At 37.5% G+C, this 12,050-nt stretch overlaps 1 protein-coding gene across 9 annotated transcripts in view; it reads right to left on the reverse strand.

Annotated features, from left to right (window-relative positions):
- Positions 1-2,113: 2,113 nt before the first annotated feature.
- VWA3B (von Willebrand factor A domain containing 3B) overlaps positions 2,114-12,050 on the reverse strand; it is a 66,625-nt gene continuing 56,688 nt past the window's right edge. For all 9 annotated transcript variants that reach the window (XM_050333367.1, XM_050333370.1, XM_050333369.1 and 6 more), the window contains 4 exons: positions 10,792-10,929; positions 10,135-10,232; positions 7,545-7,783; positions 2,114-2,468 (listed from right to left, as the gene is read on the reverse strand). In XM_050333367.1, the coding sequence (XP_050189324.1) occupies positions 2,287-2,468; positions 7,545-7,783; positions 10,135-10,232; positions 10,792-10,929 (657 nt within the window). In that variant the 3' untranslated portion in view covers positions 2,114-2,286. The remainder of the gene's footprint in view (positions 2,469-7,544; positions 7,784-10,134; positions 10,233-10,791; positions 10,930-12,050) is intronic.

The raw sequence follows: 12,050 nt of genomic DNA on the forward strand, positions 1-12,050 counted from the left end.
GAAGAAGAATTAACCATTCAGACTACCTATGCTGCCAGTTTTAATCCTGCTCTTTGTTAACAGTTCATATTTCTCACAAATTTGTATTGCTTGTAGTTTCTTGAGCCATTTTTTTCAAGGGGATCCCAGTCTTTGTCACTGTGGGGTGGCACACAGTCCATCTGCACTGAACAGCATGTACATACAAAATTGGCCCACATTCCATTTTGTTTGTGTACTTGGAATTGCACACGTTCAGCCTCAAATACACAGTAATCACAGATGACATAGATGAGATGATCATGTCTATGCTGAATTAAGTCTGCTTGAGACACATCTTCTGCAAAAAATGTGAGCAGGTAAATTCTAAAATCTGTGTGATTGAAAGTCATTCTTGGGAATAAAACAGATATCTAAACTTTTCATTTAGATAATTTTTCTACAACCATGCACAGGGCTTTTCCATCTACTGGTAGTGCCATTTCCTTCAGAAAACAAAAATGTTCTTATCTACAGTAGAAATATTTCTTTCTAGCTGTCCTGTCCTCGGTATAGTTATATTATTGATAACACTTCCAATCTTTCTATTGTGTAAAAAAATCCTCAGTGACTCCCTAAAACCAAGGAGTCCATGTGTGTGTCAGCTCTGTTCTCCAAGAGAAAACTCCAAGACATGATGGACTAAGGAGCCCAACCTGCAGAACAGAAGGTAACGTGAAATATGTAGACTCGAACTTCAGGATAGACCACTGCAGAATTAGAGTTTTTCCCAGGTTTGAGTCTTCCCTGAGTCAAGCCAGGCAGAAATTTCAACACTCTCATATCTCCACTGAAGTATCTTGGCTTCAAGGTCATTTTGGCTACACAAGCTATAATTCTCCTTTACTAAACAAAAAACTCTGGGGTTTGGGGTTTTATTTTGTTGGGGTTTTTTTGTGGGTATGTGTGCTCCAAACTGCAACAGAAACAGATCTCAAAACTTCGGAATTACCCCAAAACTGGTAGGTCAATGTTCTTCTGAGAAATATCTTCATAGACAGTGTACAGGATTTTCCTGCCCAACTGTACACCTGAACTAGTACCTAAAGTAGCCAGCTGAAATATGCCTGAAGGAAGAGAGAGAAATGTATCTTCAAAGACTCTGTTTGCCTCCACTGACCACAGAAATACATTTTTTTTATACTCTCTCCTAAATGATTGTGCCAGGCTATTCTCATTTTGTATTAATGGCTGTTAAAAATGTGAAGCAAAGAGTGGGGTTTGAGATTTTCAATGTGTTTGCATATAGAAGCACAGCCAAAAAATCAAGAGAAGTAGGGTATTTAGTATGGTACTTTTAGTTCTCCTACAGCAGGGGACACACATTAATCTGAAAATAACATGACACCTCCTTCTCTGAGTGGATCCTTGAGATTTGGTAATAAACACCACAAGCAGCTCCAGGTGCTGTCTCCACACTGGCCCTGAGGCAGTCTCTACCAGCTTTGCCATAAATCAGATGTGACCTTCCTACATCTGTAAAATCAGATCAGAATATCACATTACATTTGCTGGATAGAGAAAATTAATCTTTACTTGTTTTTTTGAGTTTTTTAAATTGGGTTCTGTCACCTAGCAATTTTTTGGGATCTAGGAGCAGAGACACTTCTAAATATCCTGCTTTTGTGCATAATGAAGCAATTCTTTTGCCTTCAGAGTAGCACTCGCTTTATAGCAAACAACACTGAGAAGAATTCAGCCCTTGGTCTATGTCTGTGTTAGTGAGATGTTAGTTTTCAAGGGAAAAGCACCTCAACTGTGTTCTCACAGGACAGTCCCCATCAGGGGAAAAGCTTTAGGACAGATACATGTAAAAGTCAGCGACAGTGGACCACTGGGTAAGCACCCTGCAGCAGGTCTTCCCAGATGCCTTACAGACTGAGGCTGTGAAAAAGGAGTTGCAGGAAAAGGAATTTCATAAGAAAGACCTACAGTTAGTAAATCAAATAGTTCTACTGCAAGCAATAAGTAATTTGGAAAAGACAAATTTTCTGTTCTCTTTTCTCATATTGATACTATTCAGCAGCACAGCTGAACCTCTGATGCCATTTCTCTTTCATGCATCCAAAGTAAGTCTGAAAAATCATAATTTATTATCAATTAACAAGTTTATTTTTGATTCAAAGAATAGAATTTCACAGTTACAGCTGCTAAAAATCTTTCATATCTGCAGCCTCATTCATTCCTCCCAAGCTCCTTCATCGCGCACCCTTAACGTGGCTTCCTGTGCTCTGTGCAGTGGTGCTGAGGCTGGCTTGCCAATCCTCACTACTCCATGTTGACTCTAATATTCCTGGAGATGTTACTTTTACAAGGTTCTGGAGAATTTTCTGCAGATGGGCTGTGCAAGCAACAGTGAGATTTCAGTGAGCTGGGAGTTGAAGCTCTTGGCGACTGCAGAGTTTGACACCTCAATGAACGCCAGGGTGATGAAACGGAGAATGAAGATGCTAGGAGAGAACAAGTACTCTTTAGTGAGAGAACATACTGACCCACCATGAGCTTGGATATTACAGTTCAAACACCCCCTGAAACTTATCATGCAACAAATAACTCCACGACTACATTAACAGAATAGCAGTCCTGTGTAAAGGTGCTCTTCACTCCTTTCCGTTCTGCTTTCATTCCCATGAGTTCAAACCAGTCTGCTTTTTAGGTATTTTTAAGTATTCTCATTTTCTATGTTTGTAGATGTTGTTATTCACAGGCCAGCCTTTGTTCTTCCTCTGCTGGGGACAGGGCCAGGCTACATGGACCTTTGTCTGTCCAGTACAACCATACTTATCTTCTCTATTTTTCTATTTGTGTCACTGAAAAGTCACTTTTTATACTCATATTAAATGACAAAAACTGGCACCAACTACCAGGCACCCTCCTGGCACAGAACAATAACAATCACAACCAGATGCTCGATGAAAAGTGAAAGAGAATAAAATAGGAAGAAAACAAAGTAAAACGAAAGTGTTTACTCTCTTCTGCTTCATATATTTCTTTAGGGGGGATTTTTGGTTTTCAATGACTGTATAAGAAACACTTGTGCAGTACAAAACAAAACTGTGGGAGGCATCTGAAGAATAAAGATACATGGTGAGGAAGCAACAGCACAGACTGAGTACATAAAGAGTACAAGATTTGGGAGTGACAGTCATCCATAGCTACCTCTGAAACTCTGAAGCTGTGGTTTAAAAATCAAAAGTGTGCCTTTGAAAATTGTCTTATACATGCACATTGTCAGCACTTAGATACACAGAAGGAGCATTCTGACTCTTCTCGAACACCCTAAGAGACAGGAATTTGGAGTTCACCTGTGTGAGGGTCAGGCAATTTCTTGACTGTATCCTGTCTGTCTGCAGTACAAAAACATTGCCAGAGTGATATACTGAAAGGTATCATGGCTATACTGTGTCCCTGAGTAAAATGAAAGATGCACTGTTAAATGACTGTTCCCCACCAGATATGATTCACAAACTGTTTATTTTCTTTAGCTGGTGCACATGCTCTCTGTGTATCTTTGCAAGATGTTGAAATAACCCTTTCTGGTCTTGCTTCCAGAATCTGGACTGAACTGCCCTTCCTCTCTGCCTTCAGATACCCCAATGCGTGCCTTCTATACCAATGACACTTTCTTTCCTCGCTTGTCTCCATGTCTCATTCTTTACAGGGAAAGAAAGTTTAGCACCCTTTCCTCTTTCCATTAGCTGACAATGCTGAGAGGAGAGAGTGGTTCCATCCAAGCTGTACCAAACAAAAGAGACAAGCAAAAGCTAAATCTGGAAGCTGTTGGGGAGCCCTTAACCACACACAGCTGCAGTAGGGAACAGATGCAAGCATAGATGAATTGACATCAACTGCTTATTAAACAAGCCACGACCAACAGATGGGAACACTGCTTTATTATGATAGCCTTCTCCAAATGCTGAATGCACTAGCTTGGAAAATGAGACTGGAAAATGAGTGGGTGCTAAAAATGTGAAATCCTACTGTGGGAAATCCAGCCAATCCACTAGACTGCCAGATGCCACAGCTGTTACACTCTTGAACCCAATTCATAGGAACTACATTTGCCACATAAAAGGATAGAAAATGTGCATTTTCAGAGGTCTCCCAACTACTCCATATTGCCAGTTATAGTAATTATCAGCAAAATTGCTTCAAGCCACATCTCATTATAAATGAAAAAGGAGATTTTGTCTCTGTTAGCTATTATTTGCTAATGCATCAGGCAATGCAGTCTATTATAAGTATCATACCTGTCCATCACTCCACATTTTTTTCTGATTTTTTTTTACTAGATACAGATTTAGAAAATTGACAGGGAAATCACGTGTAATGAACACTGATTTTAGAGGTCACATTCGTTATAGAACAGAGAAAAGATCAGAAAGACAGGGAAAAGAATTTGTCTATAGAAAGAGATACATGATTTTTAAAGTATCTATACAAATATATATTGCAATGATCAAGGACAGAGTTAAGTATCAATGATCTTGCTCCACCAATCATTAGCCCACTAACAGCAGAAATTTGCCTTCATTCGCTTCCTTATAAACTTACAGAGCTAACTAACACAGTAAGAGAGGCAAGCATACACATCAAAATAATAAAGTTTCAAATACAATACTTCTGGGAGAAATAAGACAAAATTACACTTGAAGACAATAATGAAGCTAATATACACTAAACAACTAACAAAATTACTTAATCTTTATTCACTTCCATTACTGTTGTTTGCCTCAGTGGGAACAACAGAAATGGGTTGTTGATTCCTCTTAACTATCAGAAATACTTTAACTGAGCACAAATCAAAACACAAACATTCCAAAATGCTCCCTGAATTCATACAGGTCAGCTGTGTGTGGAAATACAAGGGTTTATGGAAATAAATGTCTTCATCAACCACCTATATAAGAGCTACGTAGTTGAATCCACATTATCCTGGAGAGCACAAAAATTAACCTCCATATCTGGCAACGCTCATTCAAGTTCAGGGGCACTTACTTCCTGATATAACAGATAAAGGTACACAGGAAGTCAGCAGAACTGTAGGAAGAAGTGTTGATTAACACACTGAGTAGTTACAAAACATAGCTCAATCAGACTATTAAATATATATATATGGATCTGGACATAAGGAGTGACAAGACAAACGTTTGGAAAGAAAATGCAAGAAATACTGATGGCACTGAAGGCTTTTAATGCATTACACACATACACACATAGCGAAAACTTGTGTATAAATAAGAAGAAAATGCCTTTACTTCAGGCAAACAGGTCAGGACTACTGATCTATTTCAAAAGTTAAGAGATATCCAAACTATTTGGGCAGTTAAGAGGAAAAGAACATGTGGAAGGATTATACAGCTTTCAGATAAACCAGTTCCCAGTTTAACAGACTGTCTTGGAAATCTCAAAAAGTGTAAGTATAACGTAGTTACCATAAAAGATACTTAGCTACCAAATTTATTATTGCAGATATTAGAGACATTTCTCTGAGATGCTGACTCTATTTTTAAAAAATCTGCCTTTGTTATAAACAATCAAGAAAAAATAAAGTATTGAAAGCAACTACTAGGAAAACCTGGAAAGGGATCACTCTGATGAACATTGGTGTGTCAGGCATATGAAGGGCAACTACTTTTGCTATTTAGGCTTCTGACATGAATATCCAGCCTTATTTCAACATAATGAAAACTCCATGAAGGGAAAATCCCATGCTAGATGCCTGATATTTTTAATATCTGGTCCATAGAGACTAACTGAATAATTCATTAGACCAGCACAGCTTTCCAGCTCCTCAGCCAAGTTATTTAACACTTACATCATTTTAATTAAATATGACTACTACTATGAAAAGTGTTAAACTGTATAGGTGAATCTCACAGATCTAGTGATCAACATATATTGAACTGCCAAGCAGTAAATGTAAATTAATAGTTCATACTAGACTGAACCTCGGGCAGAAGTCAAAAACAATGCCAGGTGAATTTGTTTTCTTTATTCTCTTCACTCTTTAAAATGAAATCCATTATTAACACAGTTAAAATAGATGTGTATGTCAGAAGTCAAGAAACCCATCAGATATAATTAAAAAAATTATATACACAAAAGGCTGTGAAATATTAACATGGTACAGAAATGGACAAATATCTACACCTGAAGAGAACAAATACACAGTCATGTACAGAGATTGGATAAAGAGGTATCTAATGAAACCCTGTGAAAATGACCATATAGTGTTACTTAACATCTTCATCAACTCACTGACTTTTCCCCTTCTGACAAAACCCAGAAGTATATGTAAATTAAAATATATCTAAATTTTAAAAAAAGCTATATTCAACATTCATGGAGACATAAGAAGAAGAGAGGGTACCCTATTTAGCATGTTAGACTTGCATAGCACCTTGAAGTCTTGTGAGAGTACTATGAGATTATTTGCTAAGTCTAGGCAGGATTAAAATGCACAGATAACCACTGCTCTTGTTTAATCTTTCCTTCAAGCTGCATGGAATCAATTACAGGACTTGCTGATCACATTAGCATTATTTCACATTTACTCAGTAAATGTGCATCTCAAGATGTCCAAGAGGAAGGCCTCTGGGATAACTAAGCATTTCCAGTGAAGCAGCCCTGCTTGTGGAGCCGTGGTCTCTCACACAGATACTGGACAGGCCAGCACCTCTGTTCTGACCAGGCCACTCCTAAAATGCCCATTATATAAAGGGCACCATAATACCCCTTATAAGCACTGTAAATGGAATTTGCAGACAGTCTTTAAAAGATGAGTGAGGACATAGAAGGAAAATTCAGAGGAGCCAAATCAAGTTGACTGACAATATTATGATTGAGTGAATATAATAATCCACTACTTCTGGAGGTAAATAAATAATGAGGATGTCGAGAACACGTTTAAAATGGTACAAGGAGACACACCTAGCAAGTGTGGATAAAAGTCCTCTTATCTTTCCACGGACAGTGGGATCTTTAAAATGAAGAGCTGACTGGCAGGTAATGGCAGACCTACACTAGTCCAGGGCTCCGCTGCAGAGTGACAGGGAGTGCAGATACCAATATCAGCTTTAACTGAGCTAAGCTCATAACACTAAAATCAATTTACCCTCTGAAGCACTGAGCTACAGATGCAATAATTTAATATCTGCAATACAGATATTAACACATAACACAAGTAACAAACAGTAGAGGGACTGGAATACATACTCAGCTTATAAGCAGGTACTAAGGTTGGTGTTATTGCATCTTCACTGCTACTACAACTGTTAGGGAAATTATGGTGGCATATGCTGGAACGTGCTTAATTCATTTATTGCCTTTGCTGTGAAAACACATGCTGAGAAAGCGTCAAGAGCGGTTTCCAAAGGAGATGAAAGAATTTCATCACATAGGACATGGGAAAGCAAACTGGGATAACACCTAGAAATGCAGAAAACTAGTTCCTTGTGTGGGGAATAACTCATCAGAACTTTTTAATTCCTAACATTTATAATTTTCCAGAACTACTTCTTTACCTCCAAATTCTTCTTTATTGCTAGACTGTGAATTTCTTCCTCTCTGTTTTACTTCACTTCTGGAGACAAACATAAGATCATCAAAGTCTGACATCTTCTCGCTGGGATGTCTTTTGTCTACTGCTCTCCTCTTCTTTTTCTTTTCGCCCCTCTTTTCTTCCACAGTACTTTTCTGTGCTTCTTCTCTTACATCTTCCAGAGGTGAACAAGGATAGGGCTTTGTGGTCTCGTTGTCCAGGCTAGAAAACCACACAAGGAAGTTTGCAAAGCTAAAAGCACACATATTGTAATATCTTAAATCCTTTTTATAAGACATAGATTTCACCTTTTTCCACATCTCACAGTACTAACAAGAGAATGACTTACCACACTCTTAACCATTTTATAGGGCTGTAAATGTCTTACAATTCAGTTTCTCTTACTTACTAAAATATGTAAACAATAGCCTATCAGGGCTCTGGGCCCTAATTCTACCTACCTCTGATGACTCCAGAAAGGATTCGGGCAATAATGCTCTTTTATGGTGTCAGTCCAGATCACACAGTGTTTTACTTTGCATATGGAACTTGTCAGCTACATTTGCAGAGTGCTTGCTCTGCCACAATTATTTCTTTCTACTGTTATGGCAGGAACACCCCAAAGACAGTAGTGTCCAATACTAAAATGCTGAGAGCTATATTGGTACCTCTAAAGATTCATGACTTAAGCATGACACCTAGTACACACCACAGGAACATCAAAAGACAATCCCAAAGAACTCAGAGCTGGAGTTAGACAAGCTATTTTAATATGTCTGTGTGCACTGGAAGCCTGGGCTATGCATTTTAATTTTTTCCCCCTTAGGACTACAGGACTCAGCACAAAAAGATTGTCTTCTTTTTGAGCTTCTAATATCATACTGCATTCAAACTTTTTGATTCCTTTCCAATTAAATTATGCTTCCTCTTTGTTTCTATCAACAATGTCAGCATGTTCTCATTAGATTTGTGCACACCCATGAGCAATATGCTGCACTCTTCCCCTCTAAGTATGACATAGGAGGTAGGGATATATTTTAGAATATAATAAATAACAAGTTTCATTAGAAAACACACTTCGCTGCTCTCTTCAAAGATAGGTGCTTTAATGGAAACTCCATTTAATGCATTAATTTCAGTCAATTCTCCAAAGAATTCCTCTGTTTGCCAGTGAGTAACTCAATGTTCTCATCATTTGTACATAACAATGGCAAGTCAGCTTGCTAATAAATTCTGTTTGGAGAGTGAATATTAAATTTTACATTAAAGCACTCAGTCATGAAACAAAGCATGTAGATTGGAAGCTATTCTTATTGCTTATGTGCTTAGTCACATCTTTTCTTGATATGGTACCTCATTTAGAATACAATCCAACTCAGTAGAAGGGAAAGACTTCTACTCATTTTGCTGGAACTCAGATCAGTTATTTACCTGCCTCTGTGTCAACTGGTTGTATGCATTAAGTAGGGAACCATGTTCTTCAGGTTTGCTTTTTAGTGAAAAGAGGCTACCACCATGTCAGTGATCTGGCCTGGGAAAAAGCATTGAAGTATTTCCAGACTTGGAATTCTGCTCAGTAATGGGGGGGCATTCATTTGTTTGTGTGCTGTGGGTCCAAGCTGGTAGAAGTTTCAGACTGTACTGGAACCACTACTATAAAATACGTGGGAAACAGGACTTGAATCTTAGTTGCTTTTTGTTCCATCATTCTCAGGGAATTCATAGATCAGCCCACAACTGGTACCCTAGCCCATAATTTTCAGATGTAATCTTTAATAATGATAATCATATTAGAACAATGAAAATTAAGAACATCTGCGGGTGACTGAGCACTGGAACAGGTTGCCCAGAGAGGTTGTGGAGTTTCCCTCAATGGAGATATTCAAGAAGCACCTCGATGCAATCCTGTGCCATGTGCTCTAGGACAACCCTGCTTCAGCAGGAAGGTTGGACCAGATGAAGCTCTGTGGTCCTTTCCAACCTTACCCATTCTGTGATTCAGTGATCTAAAATTGCCTTTAATGGTGTAATTTGTCCTGTTCATGCCTCCTCTTGGGAATAAACCTCCCACAGTGGAGATTATACAGTTCTCATACTACACTGACATACATGGAAGTGCTCATACTACACTGACATACATGGAAGAGGAAATCCGTCATCCTGTGGGATGTCAAGGCAGGTGGAAGATTCAAAACAAAACTATGTTTTCTCACACGAAATGTGAAACTGTGCAGCTTAGAAACAACTTGCAATTTAATGTGCAGCTTTATATCACAATAATTATCTTAAAAGGAAAATAAAGCCTACAACAAATAGAAACTCCATCTCACCTTCCAGCAATGCTCTTAACAACTTCCTGGGACTTAGCTTCAAACCATCCCATCCCACCAACGTTTTCAGAATGAAAATAGGGCAATAAACTGTCAGATAAACTTAGTTGCATGTGTAGAGTAAGACAAATCAGAACAGCTGTAGTTAGAGTACTACATACAGAAATCTGACAGCATAGCTGAACTCAAAGTGCGACATTTAGGATTCATATAAAAAACTTTTCTAGGTTCAAACATACTCACATCTCATAACCCACCATCTGCACCGTTCTTATGTACTGACAGGAATAGGCATACTTTGTTTGGCTGATTTTAATAAGCTCACTTCTTACACAGTGTTCCTGTAATAACACAATCAACACGCATCTAATTTAAATCTGAATCTCAAAAACAATGAAGATACATATGTATAAAAGTCAACTGTTTTAATATAACTGTAATCAGCCTTTAATAAAGATAATTAAAAGTTTCAAGTACAAAATACATTTTCTTAATACGCACTATGAAAAATGCAGTAAAATTATCATAATGGCTTACAAACAAAAAAACCGAAACCAACAAGCATAATTAAATTAATTTCAGACTATACCGACTGTGATAAAATTCCCTGTGTTTCCCATTTTAGCAGCATGGAACTTATGAAACCCATCAAATAGATTACAGAAGAAAGAACAGAGTATGATTTAAGAATAAATTATCCTCCAGAGTTTCTTGATTCAGGTCAATTACATGAGCTCTTCACTGAGCTCTGGAATTTGCTTTACTTTGGTTAGCTTGAGACAGGGAATGAGACAGTGAGCTGATTAGCATGGAAAATTCTAGATGCGTCTTCTAAAACCGAATAATGGTAAAAGTATTGCCAGACAGGTATAGGTTTACTCATCCTCTAGGTTTACTTACCTCCCTGTTGTTGAACATTAGTACTGTGTAGAGTTTGTTACCTGTTTCCACCCTCTCTGGTGTTGCAATGACAATGGCAGGTACGTAACATTCATTTCCTGCCTGTGTCCCAGTTCTGGCTAACACGTAGTCTCCAACCTGCACATCAGCAAAGCACCATAACTTGTGAGTTTTACAAGACATAAAAGGTAAATACCAAGATATTTTTACATAAATCATCATTCTGTCATGTTCCCATGCTTTAATATGGATGTTCGAAAGAAAAGAACTTGGTCCTTGCGTGTATTGATCACACAAACTGCCACTGAATCAAGGAGAGAGCACAAAACAAAAATAAAGGAGAGAGCCCTAATAAAGATCCCTGGCCTCAGTGAGTAAGTTGAACTAAATGAGGAAACTCCTGCAACTGTGCATTCCCTTGGACTTTATGCAAATTTTTATGTTTTCAATAAGCTTTTAAACCAACCTTGGGAATTTTAGGTAATTCCATATGTAACTGAGTTATCCAAAATTGTTTTAAAACTTAACATACAAGTCACAATTTTCTATCAAAATCTGCAGATGTCTAGAGTTGGAACTTCCCCTTACAGAATACCAGAGCCAGTATCAGAATTTATCTTCATTTCAAACAGGAAAAAAAACCCAAAGTCATGACTCTAGTTTTAAGTGTAACAAAGCAATTACAAAAACTTTTCTTGCATTCAAAATAGCCGTATCCATTCTGTATCTTTTCTGTATCCATTCTCTCTCTTGGACCTAAAATAAGAATCACCTGAAAAAGCAACTATGATTACAGATAATCAGCTGATAAATTTTAAATAAAACCAGAAATGGAATAAGAATTTTATTTTTTTTCCTATTTATTTGCTTTCGTATATAGTTATTTGCAGGATTTTAAGACAAGCTCTGAAAAATAAACGGTTAAAACTTGCTGCACATCACACTATGTATAAAAGGCTTTCTCTGATTTATAATCTATGTGCTAGGAAACAATAATTCTGCTAATAAATAGCTCACCTTTCTTCTATAGCTGGGGAAATATTCATGTTTTAAAAAGAAAACAATATAAAAGAATTTAGAATGTAGAATTTTAATTAAAAAATAAATAGGATTACAACAAAAACAAGCTTCAAACAAATGAAAAGCAGCATGTTGAAAGTAGCTATTTGAAAGATTAAAAAATCTATCCTTTACTCTAGGCCTGGCCAAATAAACAAAATTAAAAATGCCTATTTGTTGTCATTAAAAAACCCCCCAAA

This window comes from Myiozetetes cayanensis, unplaced genomic scaffold, assembly GCF_022539395.1.
Source record: "Myiozetetes cayanensis isolate MyiCay16 unplaced genomic scaffold, myiCay2020 scf5-8, whole genome shotgun sequence".
Taxonomy (NCBI): Eukaryota; Metazoa; Chordata; class Aves; order Passeriformes; family Tyrannidae; genus Myiozetetes; species Myiozetetes cayanensis.